This window comes from Bos indicus, chromosome 28 (genome assembly GCF_029378745.1).
Source record: "Bos indicus isolate NIAB-ARS_2022 breed Sahiwal x Tharparkar chromosome 28, NIAB-ARS_B.indTharparkar_mat_pri_1.0, whole genome shotgun sequence".
Taxonomy (NCBI): domain Eukaryota; kingdom Metazoa; phylum Chordata; class Mammalia; order Artiodactyla; family Bovidae; genus Bos; species Bos indicus.
Window position 1 is genome coordinate 43,997,437 of NC_091787.1, and position 21,110 is coordinate 44,018,546.

At 39.7% G+C, this 21,110-nt stretch overlaps 1 protein-coding gene across 3 annotated transcripts in view; it reads right to left on the reverse strand.

The window, feature by feature from the left end:
- Nucleotides 1–21,110, reverse strand: part of PARG (poly(ADP-ribose) glycohydrolase) — a 114,996-nt gene that overhangs the window by 15,953 nt on the left and 77,933 nt on the right. For all 3 annotated transcript variants that reach the window (XM_019953766.2, XM_019953764.2, XM_019953765.2), the window contains exons 13-15: nucleotides 19,556–19,703; nucleotides 9,524–9,602; nucleotides 8,014–8,122 (exon numbers count right to left, since the gene is read on the reverse strand). In XM_019953766.2, the coding sequence (XP_019809325.2) occupies nucleotides 8,014–8,122; nucleotides 9,524–9,602; nucleotides 19,556–19,703 (336 nt within the window). The remainder of the gene's footprint in view (nucleotides 1–8,013; nucleotides 8,123–9,523; nucleotides 9,603–19,555; nucleotides 19,704–21,110) is intronic.

Here is a 21,110-nt window from a genome sequence, read left to right on the forward strand (position 1 = left end):
GAAATTAAATGATGTAAAATAGGTAAAAGAGTAACTAATGATTAAATACAAAGTTCCTTTTTATAGAGGTCTAATTGATTTATTATATTAGTTTCAGGTATACAGCAAAGCGATTCAGTATTTTCAGATTATACTCTATTAAAAGTTATTACAAGATAATGGCTATAATTCCCTGTGCTTTCCTATTTTATGTAGTGTGTATCTCTCAACCCATAGCCCTAACGTGCCCCCCCCTCCCCACCCCCTTACAGAACCACTAGTTTATATCTGTGAGTCTGTTTTGCATATACATCATCTGTATTGCTTTTTAGATTCCACACGTAAATGATGCTGTGCTGTGCTTAGTCGCTCAGTCATATCCGACTCTTTGTAACCCCATGAACTGTAGCCAACCAGGCTCCTCTGTCCATGGGGATTCTCCAGGCAAGAATACTGGAGTGGGTTGCCATGCCCTCCTCCAGGGGTCTTTCCAACCCAGGGATCAAACCCAGGTCTCCTGCATTGCCGGCGGATTCTTTACCATCTGAGCCACCAGGGAAGCCCACATATAAGTGATATCATATAGTATTTGTCTTTCTCTTATTTCATCAAGCATAAATACTCTCTAGGCCCATCCACATTGCTGTAAAAGGTAGAATTTCATTCTTTTTAATGGTTGAGTAATATTTCATTGTATACATTATCCATTTATCTGATGATGGGCATGGCACTTGGGTTGCTTCCATATCTTGGCTGTTGTTACAAAATTCTTTTATTGTGTTTAAACCGACCACTTCCAAGGTCAGAAATCAGAGGGGAGCAGCAAACTCCTCTGAGTCCCCTTTAGAGGGACAACCCTTGCTTCTCTCCATTCCCCAGTAAGGAGAGAGATCCCTCACATGTCAGAGACCAGGATGGGGCCACTAATCAGGATAATAACTGAGCTTCTTTGGTAAGAAACAAAGATCAGGTAATGACAGAGATGGCAAAAGAATTGTCAAGTTCTTTCTTCATAGGGGAATGTGCTAGGAGTTCTCAAGAGCTCCACACTGGCAGCAAATATTTCTCCACATGAGCCAGAGCACTTGAGAAGATTAATCAGAGCAGTAAAAGAAACCTTGCTTATTAAACTCTCATCGCAGCCTGACATTCACCATAACAGAGCTATTTATTTTTTACTAATAAACTACTTAAAAGTGGGAAAAAGAAGAAGCATTCAAACCTCAGTAAGTAGAAGACACCAATAAATATTCCTTGCTCAGAACGGGGCTTCACCGATAGCTCAGTTGGTAAAGAATCTGCCTGAAATGCAGGGGACCCCGATTCAATTCCCGCGTCGGGAAGATCTGCTGGAGAAGGGGTACGCTACCCACTCCAGTGTTCTTGGGCTTCCCTGGTGGTTCAGTTCATAAAGAATCCGCCCACAATGTGGAAGACCTGGGTTCAGTCTCTGGTTTGGGAAGATCCCTGGAGAAGGGAGATGCTACCCACTCCAATATTTTGGCCTAGAGAGTTCCATGGACTATATAGTCCACGGGGTTGCAAAGAGTTGGACATGACTGAGTGAAATGAGTTTTGATGGGAAGGTAAAAAGAGAGGGAATTTTGGAATCCTGAAGGTTGCCGAGGGGAGCCTTGGGAAGCAAGTGGCAGGAGGAAAATACTGGTATCTACAATTAAAAACTAGAGCCCAGCTGGGAAGTGGTAAAAAGAGATATGGGAAGGAAGCTAAGAAATTGAAAAAGGAAACAAAGAAAACAATTTTCAAAACCTACAGGCCCAGAACTGGGCCCAGGAAATAGATGGTATTCAGGTGAATATTCTGTGCAAACATCCCTGCCACACACATGCACGAGCAGACACAAACTGAAGAACTCGGGCTGCAAAGCCAATTTTAGCCTAAGAGAATGTCACTAAATTATGCCCTTCATTATAGTGTAATACATTATACTGTTTTCTAGATTAATAATTTAATTACTGTCCTAAGGAGTTGTATATTAAGTCAATATAACATATTTGTCTAACAAACTAATACATAGTTCATACTGATAATGATTTTATGTTTTAGAATACAGTGATTTCTTAAAAACAAATATAAAAAGTGCCTAAAGGGAAGTCCCTGGTGGCCCAGTGCCTAAGACTCCACGCTCCCAATGCAGAAGGCGTGGGGGTGACCCCTGGTCAGGGACCTGGCCCCACGCGTCACAAGCAAGGCCCAGGTGCTCGGTCGCTCAGTGGCGTCCACGTCTGCAACCCCATGGCCGCAGCGCGGGGTTTTAAGTGCCTTCAGAGTCTTTTAAAGGACAGAAACGGTATGAACCTGAGAGGCAGAGATATAAGAAGAGGTGGCAACAATACATAGAAGAACTGCACAAAAAAGACCTTCACGACCCAGATAATCACGATGGTGTGATCACTCACCTAGAGCCAGACATCCTGGAGTCTGAAGTCAAGTGGGCCTTAGGGAGCATCACTACAAACAAAGCTAGTGGAGGTGATGGAATTCCAGTGGAGCTATTCCAAATCCTGAAAGATGATGCTGTGAAAGTGCTGCACTCAATATGCCAGCAAATTTGGAAAACTCAGCAATGGCCACAGGACTGGAAAAGGTCAGTTTTCATTCCAATCCCAAAGAAAGGCAATGACAAAGATTGTTCAAACTACCACACAATTGCACTCATCTCACACACTAGCAAAGTAATGCTCAAAATTCTCCAAGCCAGGCTACAACAGTATGTGAACCGTGAACTTCCAGATGTTCAAGATGGATTTAGAAAAGGCAGAGGAACCAGAGATCAAATTGCCAATATGTGCTGGATCATCAAAAAAGCGAGAGTTCCAGAAAAACATCTATTTCTGATTTATTGACTATGCCAAAGCCTTTGACTGTGTGGATCACAATAAGCTCTGGAAAATTCTTCAAGAGATGGGAATACCAGACCACCCGACCTGCCTCCTGAGAAATCTGTATGCAGGTCAAGAAGCAACAGTTAGAACTGGACATGGAACAACAGACTGGTTCCAAATCAGGAAAGGAGTATGTCAAGGCTGTATATTGTCACCCTGCTTATTTAACTTATATGCAGAGTACATCATGAGAAATGCTGGGCTGGATGAAGCACAAGCTGGAATCAAGATTGCCAAGAGAAATATCAATAACCTCAGATATGCAGATGACACCACCCTTAGGGCAGAAAGCGAAGAAGAACTAAAGAGCCTCTTATGAAAGTGGAAGAGGAGAGTGAAAAAGTTGCTTAAAACTTAACAATCAGAAAACGAAGATCATGGCATCTGGTCCCATCACTTCACGGCAATAGATGGGGAAACAATGGAAACAATGACAGACTTTACTTTTGGGGGCTCCAAAATCACTGCAGATGGTGACTGCAGCCATGAAATTAAAAGATGCTTGCTCCTTGGAAGGAAAGTTAGGACCAACCTAGACAGCATACTAAAAAGCAGGGACATTACTTTGCCAACAAAGGTTCGTCTAGTCAAAGCTATGGTTTTTCCAGTAGTCATGTATGGATGTGATATCTGGACTATAAAGAAAGCTGAGCACCGAAGAATTGATGCTTCTGAACTGTGGTGTTGGAGAAGACTCTTGAGAGTCCCTTGGACTGCAAGGAGATCCAACCAGTCCATCCTAAAGGAAATCAGTCCTGAGTATTCACTGGAAGGACTGATGCTGAAGCTGAAACTCTAATACTTTGACCACTTGATGTAAAGATCTGACTCACTGGAAAGACCCTGATGCTGGGAAAGATTGAAAGCGGGAGGAAAAGGGGATGACAGAGGATGAGATGGTTGGATGGCATCACCAACTCAATGGACATGAGTTTGAGTAAACTCTGGGAGTTGGTGAAGGACAGGGAGGCCTGGCATGCTGCAGTCCAAGGGGTCGAAGAGCCAGACACGACTCAGCAACTGAACTGAACTAAAGAACCTTTTAGAAGAGAATAAAGTAATATTAAGTCTTAAAATTATCCTTAGATTCAGTAACAATTTTATAAATTTCTTCTTTGTACATTTCTTTTATTTGATTAAATAACAACTGTACAAAGATGTTTAAAGTGAAAGCGTTAGTTGCTCATTCATGTCTGATTCTTTGCGACCCCATGGACTGTAGCTTGCCAGGCTCCTCTGTCCGTGGGATTCTCCAGGCAACGATACTGGAGTGGGTAGCCATTCTCTTCTCCAAGGGATTTTCCCAACCCAGGGACTGAATGCAGGTCTCCTGCACTGCAGGCAGATTCTTTACCATCTGAGCCAGCAGGGCAGCTCCTCAAAGATGTTTACTACACTGCATATAATAGAGAACCCTGGGACCACCTATTAGTTTAGTTAAGAAACTAACAGCTAAGTCTTAGTATATCAGCTAAGTCCTCATATTCAACCCAACTAATTTTATGGCCATTAAACATATTATTATGAAGATCATTAGAAAGTTTGAAAAATAAAATTATGGATAAATTAAATAAATACAATATTTATATCACTTTTGAACACATTTATATGAAACTTAACATTTGTGTGGAAAGTCCTACAAAAATGAAAACAATTATTTGAAAGGTAAAATTATAGATGATTTTTTTGTCTTTAAAATAACTGTAACCTTAGTAAATAGATATTGCCTTTTCAAGTTGCAATATAAAATGAAAACATCATTTAGACCTTAGATTTCCCATGTGTGAAGTCAGAGATTAGATTTTATATTTCTATGGTTATTCTGATTCTATACATTGAGAAACTGAAGGGAAAACTCACTAAAAATGATACATTTTGAACCAATATTCCTGAAAAGTAAAGTAACACAGACTTCAAGAAAAAATTATAAATGATCAGATGTTGAACTTCTTTGAACTAGCAACAGCAAGGACTGCTCGGTTTTGTTAACCAAGCACTGTAACAATCCTCTCCTGAATTTGGTGATAACAAAAACAACAAAATCAATACATTAGTTTTTAAAAGGTAAATGGTGATTTCCTGCCCAGATGGTCTCCTCACTTTGTTAAATTTCTGATCCAGATGACTCCATAGAATATATTCGTTACTTAATCTTATTGGATTGAATCTAACACGGCTAAACACAACTTTCCACAGATGATTTCTTTCTTCCTTTGCTGAGCTATTTGCCACTTTTACAACCTGGAGTCATAAATCTTTCCAATCCAAAGACAGTTCTCCTAGAGAATGTTACCTAGCTGACCTTTCACAATTTTAAAGCACGCTTCACAGTATTAGTCAGATGCAAGGAGTCTGACTCGTCGCTTTAAAAACCGACTCTTCTCGTCAGTCATGATGTGGGTCCAACAGGCTGGCAGGAGCCTGGGTAGAGTCAGTTGTTTCCAGAGATGATAAAGCGCTTTGTGGGACTGCCCTTCAATTGTTATCTGTTGTGTGTGTATGTCCTCAGTCGCTCAGTTTAGTCTGATTCTCTGCAACCCCATGGCCTATAGTCCACTAGGCTCCTCTGTCCATGGAATTTTCCAGGCAAGAATATAGGAGCAGATTGCCATTTCCTCCTTCAGGGGAATCTTCCCAACCCAGGGACTCAACCCACGTCTCCTACCCTGGCAGGCAGACTCATCACCACTGCACCACCCGGGAAGCTGAGTACTGCCTAAAAGTAGCAAGCCCTCAGAGTTCAGAGACCCACACTGACTTCAGCAAGCCCCCAGAGTTCAGGGACCCACACTGACTTCAGCAAGCCCCCAGAGTTCAGGGACCCACACTGACTTCAGCAAGCCCCAGAGTTCAGGGACCCACACTGACTTCAGCAAGCCCCCAGAGTTCAGGGACCCACACTGACTTCTGACGGGAAAACTGGTCTATTGCTTCATTTGGAGAAATGGAGTTTTTCTGATTCTGTCTAGTTTCTTTCTGGCATACAAAAAAAAAAAAGCACTGTACAAGTTATCTCTGAAGTGATTTAATATAGAGTTCTGCTTTAAACCTAAGTTTACAAAACACAGTGAGATGTAAAACATTTAATTTACTATGCTCTCCAAGTCGTGGTGTCATCGGTTAGCCATAGGGAATTAAAAATGAGAATATTTATTTATGTCCAGGGTTATATTTGTAAAAGTGAATGATCCAGCTCCTGCAGGAAAGTATTTGTGGGAATATAAATATTATCCATAAAAAAAAGAACCTTGAAATGTGTGTTAATGTACAATAATGGTTAAATACATTTCCTTTTCATACACGTCTCTCTAAACTTTCCATATATTTCTTGCCATAACAAAGTACCACACAGACTATGCGAGTAAAACAACAGACATTACTTTTCTCAGTTTAGGAGACTAGAAGTTCAAGGTCAGGGTGTTAACATGCTTGGTTTCTTTTGAGACCCCTCTCCTCGGCGTGCAGACGGTCACCTGCATGTAGACCCATACATGGGATTCATTCTGTGCGCATGCACTCCTAATTTTTTTTTTTGTATGACCTAATCTCTTCTTATAAGGATACTAGATTGCATTAGGGCTCCCTGGTATCCTAGGACCCCCACACCCACTGATTATAAATGTCTTCTACTATCAATGACCATGTGACACAGTCACAAACACTTTTGATGAAAAGCTGAATATAAATCTCATTCTACTTGATATGCTATGTAATAAAAACACCATGTGCTTGGAAACAACTGCTTTAAGGCAAGGGTTTAGACAGTGAAAGCAGGCTCACGTTTAAAAGGTACCTAAAAGATATTCCTTAGTATCATGAGTCATATAAAAGAGAAATTATAACTGTTGACATATCAAAGAACAGTCTTTTTGGACAGCTTTTCTGAGGAATTAAAGTAAAATGGAATCTGTATGTAAGTTCAATTTTGGAAAATAATGCATTTACTCTTCAAACTTTTTATGGGATTCCTTTGAGAACTTCAAATGTTAAAATAACCTAATTGTATATTTTAAAAATATGTTCAACAGCAAATTAGATTCTCAAGTACACTAGGATATAAGATAGCAAATGTAATTATATTGGAAATGTCCCCTAAGTCTTAAGCATAGTAAACGTCTTTCTAGATTATTTGGTTATTTTACTGACAACAATATGAAATTACCAGGTACTTGAGCTGGGATTAGCAGAGCACCACACAGAGGCCATTCCTGTGGTCAGACCCAGGGAAAAGACGCGAAGATGATATTCTGAGGCCCACACGCCAGTCCAACAGCACTCCCAACTCCCTCCCATGGTACGCCCAGTCGGCTCTCATTACCAAAGTCTGTGTAGGGACTGGCACGTGGGAGCCATGCAAAACCACAAACCTTATCTTAATAATGAGCTTCATGACCAAATCCTATTCATGCAAGTTAAACAATGGTTTTCAGAATTGGCTCAGTCTTGGCTGTGAGAGTAATTTGAGGAACTAAAGAAAAAAGCAACAGTTTTGGTAAGGCCCTATCTACCTAGAGAATAGAATTAGAATGCTATTGTATGTTAGTTTATTTATTATGGTTAACTAGTAAAAACTTGAACTAACAATAGGTCTAGCTCATTTTTATATTTCTGTAACATAATAAAAAAATAAAATGATTACAGGAGATAAAACTAAGCACAGAAAGCCATATATTCCGTCATAAATATGTCAAATTACCAAATAAATAATTTGCATGACTCTTACCAATATAAGAACAACAATGACTTGACTTTCATGGTCTATCTGCTCTAATCCTGACAGCATACCTTGCAGAGAAGTGTCACTGGGTAGGTCTGAAAAAACTTTCAAGGTTCATTCATTTCTATATCGTTTTAAAATGATAATGTTCCAAAGCAGCTAAATGTACTTGATGAGATAAATGCATGTGTGGGGCTTAATATCATGCAACAGTCTATCTGGCATCAGTAATCAAACAATTACAAAATGGAAAGTACATCCTGTCCAAGCTGACAGACCCATTAAATCGGGAGCGCTGTGGGCAGACGCCCTGACACTGCAGGAATTACCACAAAGCATTAATTTCAGCATTAATAAAATGGCAGCAGACAGACACCGCTGCCAGATGAACAAAGAAATAAGGTCACTGGCCTTGTTAAGCTCCCGTCTGATCTTCTCGGGCACAAACTGGTCGAGGTAGCGTCTGAAGTGGAGGGCGTCGATGGCGACGATCTCAGTGCTGCGCCTCTGCCAGTCGTCCCTGGGGCAGGACACGGGGGTGGGGAGGAGTGGGCAAAGGCACTCAGCAGACAAGCCCGCCAGGGCAGGGTCGGAGACCTCCAAGGGCTAATACGTTACAAACCAACCAACCAATGGCTTTATGTCTCAGCAAATCAGGAAGTCCAAGGCACACGTATTGTGGGGTACCAAGCATTAAGCAGTAAAATGAAAAGACAGACCATACTGTAAATGATACATCATTCACAGTGAGTCTTCGAGGTTAAAAGATTTGGTGGTCAAACCAAAGGGATTTAGTTCTTTGTTTTCCCCCCATCACTAAGGACCTGGCCTTTGTATCTGGACAAGAGCTCTTTCCTCTGTTCTGGAAGAACTGCTCTAAATCACTGAGTTTGTAACCTCGCCATGTATTGTCCAAGCACTAGGCCCAAGGAGTGGAGTGCTGTGGGAAAAAGTGTAACAATTCAGTACAAAATTCCACCTGCTACCTTCAACTGCTGAGTGCACAAAATTAGTTTTAAAAAGGCAAAGAAAACAATAACAATTTGCCTGTGGAGACAAGAAAGGTTGGATGAGATGGTGATTTTGGAAACATGAAATTCTAAATATGCATCTCTTTATGAACATGCATATAATGATATTCCCATCAATGCTTCACACTGAACAACAGCAACAGAAGCCTTCATGCTAGTCTGTAAATAATTATAAAGAATTAAAAATCCACCTTAGTGACTGTTGCAGCCATATATTTTACCCAAAACAAAGAAAGACTAGCAACTGGACTTGGGACATTACAAAGAGTAAGGCTGTATGGCTACAAGGCCGGTGGCTGATTCTTTCTGCTACAATGGCTCTTCCCACTGAAATACACACACATTTGCCACACACACGTTTTCAATAAAAATTTGCCCCTGGGGAAGCAAAAATGTCAAAGTCTAAGAACGTATTGCAATAAGAAACCAGAGACAGCAGCAGCAAAGTTCTCCATGGGTTCTGCTCGCAACCGTTCTGTGGCATCAGGCAAACTGTCCCAGCGTAGGTTTCCCCCACTTACCTAATCTCACAGAAGTTAAGGACAACTAAAAAGGCTGTTCAAAGGCTGTAAGTTGCCATTAGAATCCACTCGAAATAAGTGTGTTGTTGGAAGTTAACCTTCAGTGGACGCTTACAATTAGCTGCAGAGACACCTGTAGAGAGTTGTGCCTTTCCTGGTCTTGGTTTAGATATTTGGCTTTTCTTTCTCTGTTCTTCTCTGAGTATACAGAGATGGTGAATCTGTTTTAACTACTAGTGAACCTGTACTATTGAATCTAAGAAGAAAGTTTTATTTCTCAAGTAAGAGTAGATGGAAGACAGAATGTACCAGGGTCAAGCCCACATTCCTTAGCTTTTGGCCATGTGATATAAAGTAAAACGAACTCACCTTTCGCTCCTGTCTTCATGGCTCCGGGCCCAGCGGTATGTTTCGGCATAGCCTGTGTATTCACTGTACTGCTCAGTACCTGAAACAAATAATCTGCCACTATTATTTTTCAGAAAAAATATTTCTTAAAAACTACACCTTCTAAAGGGTCTCTGTTAAGAAACACACAAACAAACAGATAAAAAACTCCACAAGTCTTAATGACTTATTATTTCACATGAAGAAAAAAATGATGCTTCCAGAAGCAACCACAATATTTAACATACAGTGAATGAATGGTCCAATCAACAAAGAAAATAAAATAGTCTGTCATATTCATTTTTCCTTTTATGAGTATATAAAGATAGTGTTTTACAAAAGACCACTGTCTTCAGTGTCTGCAATCTGATGGTAATATTTAATTTGCATTGTTGAGAAAATAAATTTTATATAAAAACATTCCCTAAGAAAAGTACCAATAAGATTAAATTTAGGATTTGCCTATCAATAGGCAAAATACTTCAAAGGGCTTTGTAAAACCAGGATATTATGCATGAGAAGACAGGAAGGGAGAAAAGCATAATTAACATCTGATAATAACAGGTACCAAGCTTGGCATTTAACCCAGGCTTCTAATTTATGGGACCTGAACGTATCAGCAAGGATGGTGTCTACAGTGTTCTACTAGTTAACTAAGTAAGCTCACTCCAACTTCTATGGTCAACTCAATAACTGATAAGAATCAACAAACAGTAAAATTAAAAGCTGAAAACCTTGAGCAAGACAATACTTTTTACATATAAAAAAGAAGAGAAACAAGACAACATTGAGAACTAAGACTAATGGTACTCTTAGTACACTTGACTCCTGAACAACGTGAGTGTGAGCTGCATGGGTGCCCTTACACTGTAGATTTTTTCAATGGTAAATGTTACAGTACTACACAATCTGCAGTTGACTGAATCCATAGATGTGGTCCCCTTAAGTGAAGGAAACATGTATTCGAAGGGCTAACTTGTAAGTTACCTACACATGTAAGTTGTATGTGGATTTTACGGTGTTACTTTTCTCTTCAAAAGATATACTTCAGTGGCAAAGTGAAAGTCACTCAGTTGTATCTAACTCTTTGCGACCCCATGGACTACACAGTCCATGGAATTCTCCAGGATTCTCCAGAACCTACTGGAGTAGGTTCTCATGCCCTCCTCCAGGGGATCTTCCCAACCCAGGGATTGAACCCAGGTCTCCTGCATTGCAGGCAGATTCTTTACCAGCTGAGCCTTAAGGGAAGCCCAAGAATACAGGAGTGGGTAGCCTATCCCTTCTTGAGCAGATCTTCCTGACTCAGGAATCAAACTGGGGTCTCCTGCACTGCAGGTGAATTCTTTACCAACTGAGCTATCAGGGAAGCCATACTTCCATGCAGTTCCTACCAAAATGAATAAACTGAATCTAGTTATGAAAAAACACTGGGCAACCCCCATAAAGAGAGATTCTACCAAGTAACTGGCTTATATATTTTAAAAATATCAAGGTGAACAAACACAAGGTTGAGAAAGTGTCCCAGTTTAAAGAATATGTGACAAGCGTATTCAAAGAAGAGATACATGCACCCTTACGTTCACAGCAGCACTGATTACAACAGCCAAGACGCGGACACAACCGCAGTGCTCACTGACAGATGAACTGAGAAAAGAAGACGCCCCGCCCCCAGCACACACACACTGAAACATGACTGAGCCATCAAAAGAGTGAAGTGATGTCACTTGCAGTAACACGAATGGGCCTAGAGATTATCACACCAAGCACAGCAAGACAGAAGAGAAAGACACCACACGATACCACTTATACGTGGAATATAAAACGCGGCACAAATGAACACTTTCACAAAACATAAACAGACGCAGACACAGAGGACAGGCTGTGGTTGCCAAGGGGGAGTGGGAGTAGGGGTGAGAAGGACTGAAGTTTGGGAACAGGAAAGGAAAACCATTTATAAAGTGTGGAGGAACAACAAGGTCCTTCTGTAGAGCAGAGGGAACTATATTCAATATCCCGTGACAAACCATAATGGAAAAGGATATGAAGAGACTTTATACATACACACCACTTAGTCACTGTGCTTACAAAGGAAATTAACACCATGTTAAAACTATTCAATAAATTTTTTTTAAAAAGTCAAATCTTCCCAAATTGATCTGTAGATTCAAAACAGTCTTAATTAAAATTCTAGGACTGCCCTGGTGGTGCAGTGGGTATGAATCCGCCTGCCAATACAGGGGACACAGGTTTGATCCCTGGTCTAAGAAGATTTCCACAGGCTGTGGAGCAGCTAAGCCGGTGAGTCGCAACTACTGAAGCCTGTGTGCCTAGAAGCCCTGCTCCACCATGAGAGAAGCTGCCACAGTGAGAAGCCCAGGCACCGCCACCGACGCGAGGCCCCCACACTCCACAGCTGGAGAAAGCATGCGCAAAGCCACGAGCACCCAGCGCAGCCGCAACACGGAAGAAAATAAATAAAAGTACTTTTAAAATTCTAAATAAATTCACGCGCAAAGCAACGAGCACCCAGCGCAGCCACAACACAGAAGTAAATAAATAAAATTATTTTTAAAAATTCTAAGAACCTTTTTTGTAGATAAATTCAACAAACAACTCCGAAGAAGAACAAAGCTGGAGGGCTCACACTGATTTCACAAATTATTATAAAACTACAGTAATCAAATCAGAAAGAATTTTTTAAAAAACCCTCCAAAACAAAACAAAACCCAAAACCCCGAATTAATAAACTGGACTTCAAAATTAGAAACTTTTGTTTTTCAAAAGTCATTGAAGATAATGAAAAGATTTATTTCTTGTACCTGATAAAAGACTTATCTAAAATATATAAAGCACTTCCAAAACTCAAGGTAAACAACTATACCAGGGGTTGGCTCACGTTGATGTATGGCAAAAACCACCACAATATTGTAAAGTGATCAGCCTCCAACTAAAATAAAGAAATTAATTTAAAAGAAAAAAATACCCCAATTAAAACACAGGCAAAAAGATGACTTCATGTGTGTAGCCATATGTCAAAACTTACCTAATTGTACACTTTAAATATATATAATTTGTTATATGCCAATTATACTTCAATAAAACCATTAAAAATGTAATCTGTCTTCTTCACTAGACTGACAGCTTCTCAAGGGCAGGAATTATAAATTATTAATGTTTGTGCCTACATTAGCATCTTCCCCTGGAGGAGGGCATAGCAACCCACTCTCCAGTATACTGGAGAATACTCTCCAGTATTCTTGCCTGGAGAATCCCATGGACAGAGGAGCCTGGTGGGCTCAGTCCCCGGGGTCTCAAAGAGTTGGACAGGACTGAAGTGACTTATCACGCACACACAATGTAAGAATACAGAAGCAGTTGAGTAAGTACTTGCTGCATAAACATAATTAATGAGCAAAACAGGAAGTACATTGAGGTTAAAATGAATCCAGAAATACTTAATCTGGACTAAGTATTATGTAATTGACATATATTTAAAAATTCATTTACCAAGAGCATGACATGGTAAGAGCTATGAGGAATCACCCAAAGTGAATCCTTAAGTAGCCTAATCTCACTGGACGTCATTTCGACATCAAAAAATCAAGCCTGCCAATAATTTTTATATTGTTTATCTCATAGAATTGCTTGGAAAACCAAATAAAACAAATTAAAAACCCTTCAATACCTTCAGCTGGTATTTGGTGTCATCAGACTTAACTTTGTAAGAGAGTAGAGAAACCAAGGGACTCCCTGGTGGCTCAGCTGGTGCAGAACCTGCCTGCCAACGCGGAAGACATAAGAGACATGGGTTTGATCCCTGGATTGGGAAGATCCCCCAGAGACGGAAACGGCAACCTGCTCCAGTATTCTTGCCTGGAAAATTCTACGGACAGAGGAGCCTGGCAGTCACAGAGCGCTGGACACGACTGAGCACGCAGACACACGTGCTAGAGACGCCGAGACATCTGACTCCATTCACGCAAGGCTGGGAGAAGCCCGGTCTACTGGCCTGACTGGAAATCGAGAGACGAGAACAACCTCCTGTCTTTGGCCCTGCAGTGCACAAATCTGTTCATTATTCTTAGCAATAATAATAATAATAATAATAATAATGCCTACTCTGACCTCTTAATTACAGAAAACAAACACCTGTCTTTTTAAAAGTGGTTGAAAAATATAAAGTACCAATGATCAATTTCTATTGCATTTTAGAATGGTTTCTGTCTTCTTTCCTAAGAGAAACAAAAGTTAACTTTATTTCCTTCAGGTTTGGGAAATCAAAAATGTACATACAGATGCTTTTGCTCTCAACAAATTAAATCCTGAGTTTTCTAAGTAAACACCTTTCACAACTATGTTGTTTGTTCTGAAAGACAACTGCCCTTAGCTTGTTTAAAATTTAAATTTATTGATAAACTTTTCTGAAAATGCAAAGGTAAACAGTGATAACAGCAAAGAAGAGACAAAAGTCTGAATGACCTTTGTGATAGCTCTCCCTAGGGATAGCCTTAAGACTTCATGCTCAAAGATAAATCTTCACCTAAGTTAAAAACTTAAGGAACCCATTTAAATCTTTTCAAGAGCTTATTACAACTTTATGAGTTTTAGATTTAGTAGTAAGAAAAATTCTTATTTTCTTTTACTAGTAATGAAAATTTATGATGAGAACAGCAAAAAATAATTGGAGATTAAAGAAATTCTACTTACTAATGGGTTATGCCCCTAGCAAGGTTTATTCAAAAACCATCTACCCCAATTTTATTAGTATCATTAAAACAGTGGTGATTATGCAGCAGAAAGAACACTCTTGCCTTTCATTCCCATGACTAACAAAAATTAAGAAAAGCCAAACTCCAAATGAATTTGGATCTTTCCCAATGAGCTGGTGTCATTAGTAATGATGTAGGGCTGACCAACCTAGATAGCATATTCAAAAGCAGAGACATTACTTTGCCAGCAAAGGTCCGTCTAGTCAAGGGTATGGTTTTTCCAGTAATCATGTATGGATGTGAGAGTTGGACTGTGAAGAAAGCTGAGTGCCAAAGAATTGATGCTTTTGAACTGTGGTGTTGGAGAAGACTCTTGAGAGTCCCTTGGACTGCAAGGAGATCCAACCAGTCCATTCTAAAGGGGATTGGTCCTGGGTGTTCTTTGGAAGGAATGATGGTAAAGCTGAAACTCCAGTACTTTGGCCACCTCATGCGAAGAGTTGACTCATTGGAAAAGACTCTGATGCTGGGAGGGATTGGGGGCAGGAGGAGAAGGGGACGACAGAGGGTGAGATGGCTGGATGGCATCACCGACTCAATGGACGTGAGTTTGACTGAACTCCGGGAGTTGGTGTTGAACAAGGAGGCCTGGCGTGCTGCGATTCATGGGGTCGCAGAGTCAGACACGACTGAGCGACTGAACTGAACTGAACTGAGGGCCGTTTTGTGGCAATGGGCACCTCTAGTGTTGCTCAATGAGAAGTACCAGTACTATGAACAATGGGTCCACCTTTGTCCTTCTATCAGTTCTGCTGATACTCACAAAGATACAGGGACCTGTGATGTTTACGACAATGTGATTCACTAGAGGGCAGGTTTTATATTAAGCATACCAACATTCTGGTCAGTGTAAGATGTCTAGGCATCTTCTTTATGTTCTCACAGAAATATCAAAACAATATCACAGCACCACAGTAAAACCTTTTAGTACCAAAGCTATTTACTGGATGTTCTGGGGGAACATTAGGGGAAAAGCAAAGCAGGGGGAAGATCAGAGTTTTAAATTCCTTCCCTCTATCCATACTTATTGAAAGGTTTTAACTCATGACTGCTCCAGGGAGAATTACAGCAAGTAGAGGAATAACACTGTCTGGATAAAAGTATTTGCCTGTTTGCATGACCTGTTTCATATTCATTTAAAAGTCTGATACCAACCAGATGCCCCACAATGATGATAAATTTAATTTATTTCCAATTTCTCAAACTCTTCTACAGATTCAGGCAGCACAGTCACAGCCATTAGCTCACTGAGCCTGGATGAATCATTGAAGGAATGGAATTGATCAGGCAGATAGATTGCAGTACATGGTTAAGAGTCTCCAAAGAAGGGAGATGGCAGAAATCCAACATCAAATAGATGATGAAATGGCCATTTCCATTAAGGGAACATCACATCACAGATATTAATTAGAAGGCACTAAAATAGAGTTAAGTGGATATGGGGAAAATGCTGAGTTGAAGTCACCCTGGGTGTCCTTAGCCTGAGGTAATTACAGATGTGAAGGTGAGTCATGGATCTGCGATTTTCCATCAATTTTACAATGGCTGCAGGTAAATTAGACCAGATATAACTCCAGAGTGATGAAGCTTTTTTAGACTGGAGAGAAACTATCCTCAAAAAAGAAAAAAAATCTAATGTTTTACTAGTCCCAGGGAAATTACATCTTTTATTTAGAGGAACATTAATGGGAAATGACAAGAGACTACTTCTCTAGTATGACAGAAGTGAAGGAAATGAAACAATCAGCTCTGAGCTTAAATGCCCTGCACTCTAACAGATCTTTCACAAATTCATCTTTAAATATGGATGGAATATTTTGTTCTGAGTCTTCAGTTCAAACCTAGCTTAACAGCTAAAAATTAAAAATCTTTTAAGAGTATTATTTGATACACTCAAATACTGGAGACAATCACATTCCAGACCTTCAGCACCCTCTAAAACAGTCTGAGACCAATATTCAAAGTATTCATAAGCCCAACAATGAATTTACGACAGCTTAATTTTTTTTGTTCTGTACTTCCTTACACTTTGTCCCCTAATAACTTCTAACTGCATCCTTCTTCTCTGCATACATAATACACAACAAATGCAGACAGACAACCAGTGTGTGAGTTGAGACAGTGCTGAGAATAAAAGGGTTTTATCTTTCTCTTTTAGTGCATTTTGGATCAACCTCAGAATACTGGATGAAATGCTTCAGGTTATTAACTTCAGGTTATAGCTGTGTTTCTGTCAAAGAAGAAATTTCTTTGCTGAAGTTTCATTCTAAACTTTCTACAAACTCAATCAACAATTTTTATTTTTTGCCTTACCTCACCAAAACAGCAGAATCACAAGGATATTATAAAAAATAATATAGCATTACCTAAAAGGTGTGGAATAACTTGTTGAAAGCCCTTTCACCTACAAGCACTTCTAAAAGATCAGGACACATCAGCGAAAATGACAACATAAAAACCTCACAGAATTCCTTATCCATAAAAATAATAAGAACACTGGTGAACTTGTGAGAATCATCTTTTTCTGAACTGTAGGAATTAACCAAAGGCTTGCAGCAGTCTGAGAAGTTTATTAAAGACAAATTGACTGAATATTGGTAAACACAGTAAGTTGTGTTTATCTTGATAACAAGCCTCACTCTGATCTTGAAGCTCCATGCAAGCAGGAAGAAGTGTCAACTGCCTGGTAGAGTGGTGAAGGTGAGCCCCAACAAAACCATAGAGCCCTCTGGCAAAGAATGAGTGACTTATAGGTTCTAGGCATTTAAAGAAGTCTCCGTCTAATCATTAGCTAACCGCTAATCTAACCATCCAGAGACTTTAGTGACCACACATGAAATACAGATTTCACAGTATTAGGAAAGTCACTAAACAAACAGCAACAAAAACAAACCATGAGGAAAAGAGAAAATCTGATTCCAAGAGTGGCCACATTTAAAACGTGCAGTTTTCAAAAAAATTGAGACATGCAAATAAACAAGAAAGTTGGGTCCATATTCAGGGAACAAAAGTATTCATGAGTAACTGTCCCTGAGAAGCTCAGATGCTGGACTTACTAAACAGAAACTTTAAGTCCAATGTTTTAAATATGTTAAAAAAAAAAAAAAAAAACAACCTAGAGAAAATTATGTCTAAATAACTAAATGAAAATATGAGAACAATGCGTCACAAATAGAGACTCTCAATAGAGATAAGAATCAAATAGAAATTCTATAGTTGAAGAGTATAATACCTGGAATAAACATTTCACTGAAAGGATTAAAAAACAGATTAGAGATGGCAGAAGGAGGAGTCAGTGAACTCAAAGATAGTCAATTAAAACTATCCAGTTTCAGAAACAAAAAGAATGAAGAAAAATGAACAGAGTTCAGAGACCAATGGGCTATCACCAAAGGTGGCAACTAAAGTCCAACTCTGGCCACCTGATGTGAAGAGATGACTGACTGGAAAAGACCCTGACGCTGGGAAAGACTGAAGGCAGAAGGAGCAGGGACGACAGAGGATGAGATGGCTGGGTGGCATCACCAACTCGATGGACCTGAGTTTGAGCAAGCTCCGAGAGTTGGTGATGGACAGGAAAGCCTGGCGTGCTGCAGTCCACGGGGTCGCAGAGTCGGACACGACTGAGCGACTGAACTGAACTGAACCAACACGTGCATAATAGGAGTCCTAGAAAGAGAGAGGAGAGAAAGGGACACAAAAAATACTTAAAGATATAATGGCCAAAAATGTACCAAATTTATATAAACATTGAAGACATTCAATGAATCCAAATAGGATAAAGTCAAAGAGATACACACATCATGGAACAGCTGCAAGACAAAGAGGAAATCCTGAAAGGAGAACATAAGGGACAAAATTTAGGTACATCACTGTAGGCTGCCTACAAATGTATCTGAGGTAAACAGTGTGGCCCCAGAGTCTTAGTCCCGTCACATACCTCTTAGTAGAGGGACTAGCTGAGTTATACATTTGATAGAACTAACAGGAGACGGTTTTCATCCCACTGTAATCTTTGAGAATGACAATCAACCAAATTCTTCTACACTTAGTCTGTTAGTCTGCTGCACTAATCTCAAAGTGGGAATAGACTGAAAGAGGAAATGAATCTTCTTCTGCAGAAAGAAAAAAGGCATCAGCAACTGATGGCTGGTTATGGCTTTTACATGGGAGTGTTCTGTTAGGTGGGCTTCCTAGGCGGTACAGTGGTAAAGAATCTTGCTGCCAATGCAAGAGACACAAGAAACGCGGGTTCAATCCCCGGGTCAGGAAGATCCCCTGGAGAAGGAAATGGCAACCCACTCCAGTATTCTTGCCTGGAAAATTCCATGGACAGAGGAGCCTGGTGGGCCACAGTCCACAGGGTTGCAAACAGTTGGACGCGACAAAGTACACGCTTTTAGGGACCTGAATAAAAAAGCCTTAACTTCCCTACAGTGGCTGATCAAGAGTTTCTTAAGAGTTATGAGTTAACCATCATTTTTTTTTGATAGCTTATACACAAGCAAATACTCTGACACAGCAATATTACAATCTAGAGAAACTTAAGGAAAATGCTGTAAATCCTGGTAATAGGCCTGTAAGTATAAATTTGACTGTGTTTCCATCTTTTCTCCTCCCATGTTAACATAAGTCAAATAGGCACTATGATAATCATACTTTTTCTCTTCAGATTAGAAATCAGAATAAACATAAGGTCACTGATTTATTCCCTTCTATAAAGCTCACTGTTGTACTGACCCTCTTCAAACTGCACCTGTTTTCCTACTTAGTGTGTTCATACTGAAGCACAATGAGTCACTCTGGAGGTGTAATAAAAGGACAGTAATAGGATTCCTGCTCAAAGACAAATCACTATCTTTTTTTTGAGGGTACTATATCATAAAAATTTCAAACTAGAGAGTAACTGAACCATTTTTACCCTTGTTCTTCAGATAAAGAAACCAAGAAAGAAAATGCGGGGATAAAATATCTCACTCAAGATTATGAAAATGAAACAATTAAAAAAAAACAAGTATAAATTAATGAAATAAAATATTAAGACTAATTCCTTTGTTGTTCACCAGAAACTATCACAACATTGTTAATTGGCTATACCCCAATACAAAATAAAAAGTTTTTTTTAAGAAAAATATTGGGACTAATGCCCACGGAAAAGAAAAGCTGTAACTGAGTGGCCTCTGGTCTTCATGATCGTCATAGACGGAGAACCATCCCATTGTCCAGATGTCTCAGAACTAACCTGTGATGATAAGACATTCATTGTGATCCAGCACCTCAGTGAAGAGCCGTGAAACAATCAACTCAGGGTTGATTAAAAAGCGGATTTCTTCTTGCACAAGTCCTGCACTGGTTACACCACCTCCAACGAAACGGTTTGCAAAATCTACCTATTTGGGAAAATGTGACATGTTAAATGCTGCTTTAAAATACCTACATTTATGATTAAGAAGTACTCCCTCTAAGCTCTGCCCTTCCTTTCCTTCCCCATATAAATCAATCCCCAAATTATCAATCTTCCCAGGGATACTGGATTATGGTTGACTGCACTCTTTCCACTTCACTGCAGTTAGCATCTCTGAATATTTCTTTGGATTCCAAAACCTTAGAATGAACTTAGAATACAGAGCTTTTAGGCAAAAGCCTCAATGTAATCATATGGGCTCTTGTTTAGAAACCTTATTTGTGCTCCAAGGGCTACAAATCAAGGGAGGTTTTATCTGGAAAGGTTTTAAGGTCATTTCTCTACCATTCACTACTCAATTTCTGTTTATGTACTTCATATGACATAATTACACAAACATGTCTCATCTTATTGTGCTTTGCTTTATAGTACTTCACAGATATTGCAATTTTTTTTTTTTTTAAAACAAACTGAATGTTTGTATCAACCCTGCGCCAAGGAAGGCTCTTGGTGCCATTTATCCAATAGCATTTGCTCACTTTGTGTCATATTTTGGTAATCCCTGCAATATTTCAAACCCTCAACCAGCAAAAAGATTATGACTTGCTGAAGACTCAGATGATGGTTGGACTTTTTTTAGCAAGAAGTACTTTTTAATTAAGGCATGTACATTTCCTTAGACATCAGTGCTACTGGACACTTAGAAGACCACAGTATAGTGTAAACATAACTTTTATAAACATTGGAAACAAAAAAATTCATGAGACTTGCTTTATTGTGATAGTCTGGAACTGAACCCATGATGTCTTCAAGGTGCATAGCCTGTACTTGTTTTATATAAAATGGCAATCAAACCCTTGTCCTTAAAGATTTGAAAAGTTTAGGAAGTAACCTTTTGTGAGTAATTTCTTTTTTTTTTTCTTTTTAAAAACTTAATTTACTTTTAAATTGAAGATAGCTGCTTTACAGACTTATGCTGGATTCTGCCAAACCTTAGCACGAATCAGCCATAGGTATACATATGGCCCCTCCCTCTTGAACTGCCCTCTCACCTCCCTCCCCACCCCACCCCTCTAGGCTACAGAGCCCTGGTTTGAATTCCCTGAGCCACACAGCAAATTCCCATTGGCTATCTATTTTACATATGGTAATATAAGCTTCCATGTTACTTTCTCCATATATCCCACCCTCTCCTTCCTGCCCACCCTCCACCCGCGTCCATAAGTCTGTTCTCTATGTCTGCATTTCCACTCGGAGAAGGCGATGGCACCCCGCTCCAGTACTCTTGCCTGGAAAATCCCATGGACAGAGGACGTTTCCACTGGTGCCCCGCAAATAATTTCATCAGGACCATCTTTCTAAATTCCATATATATGTGTTAGTGTATGACAGT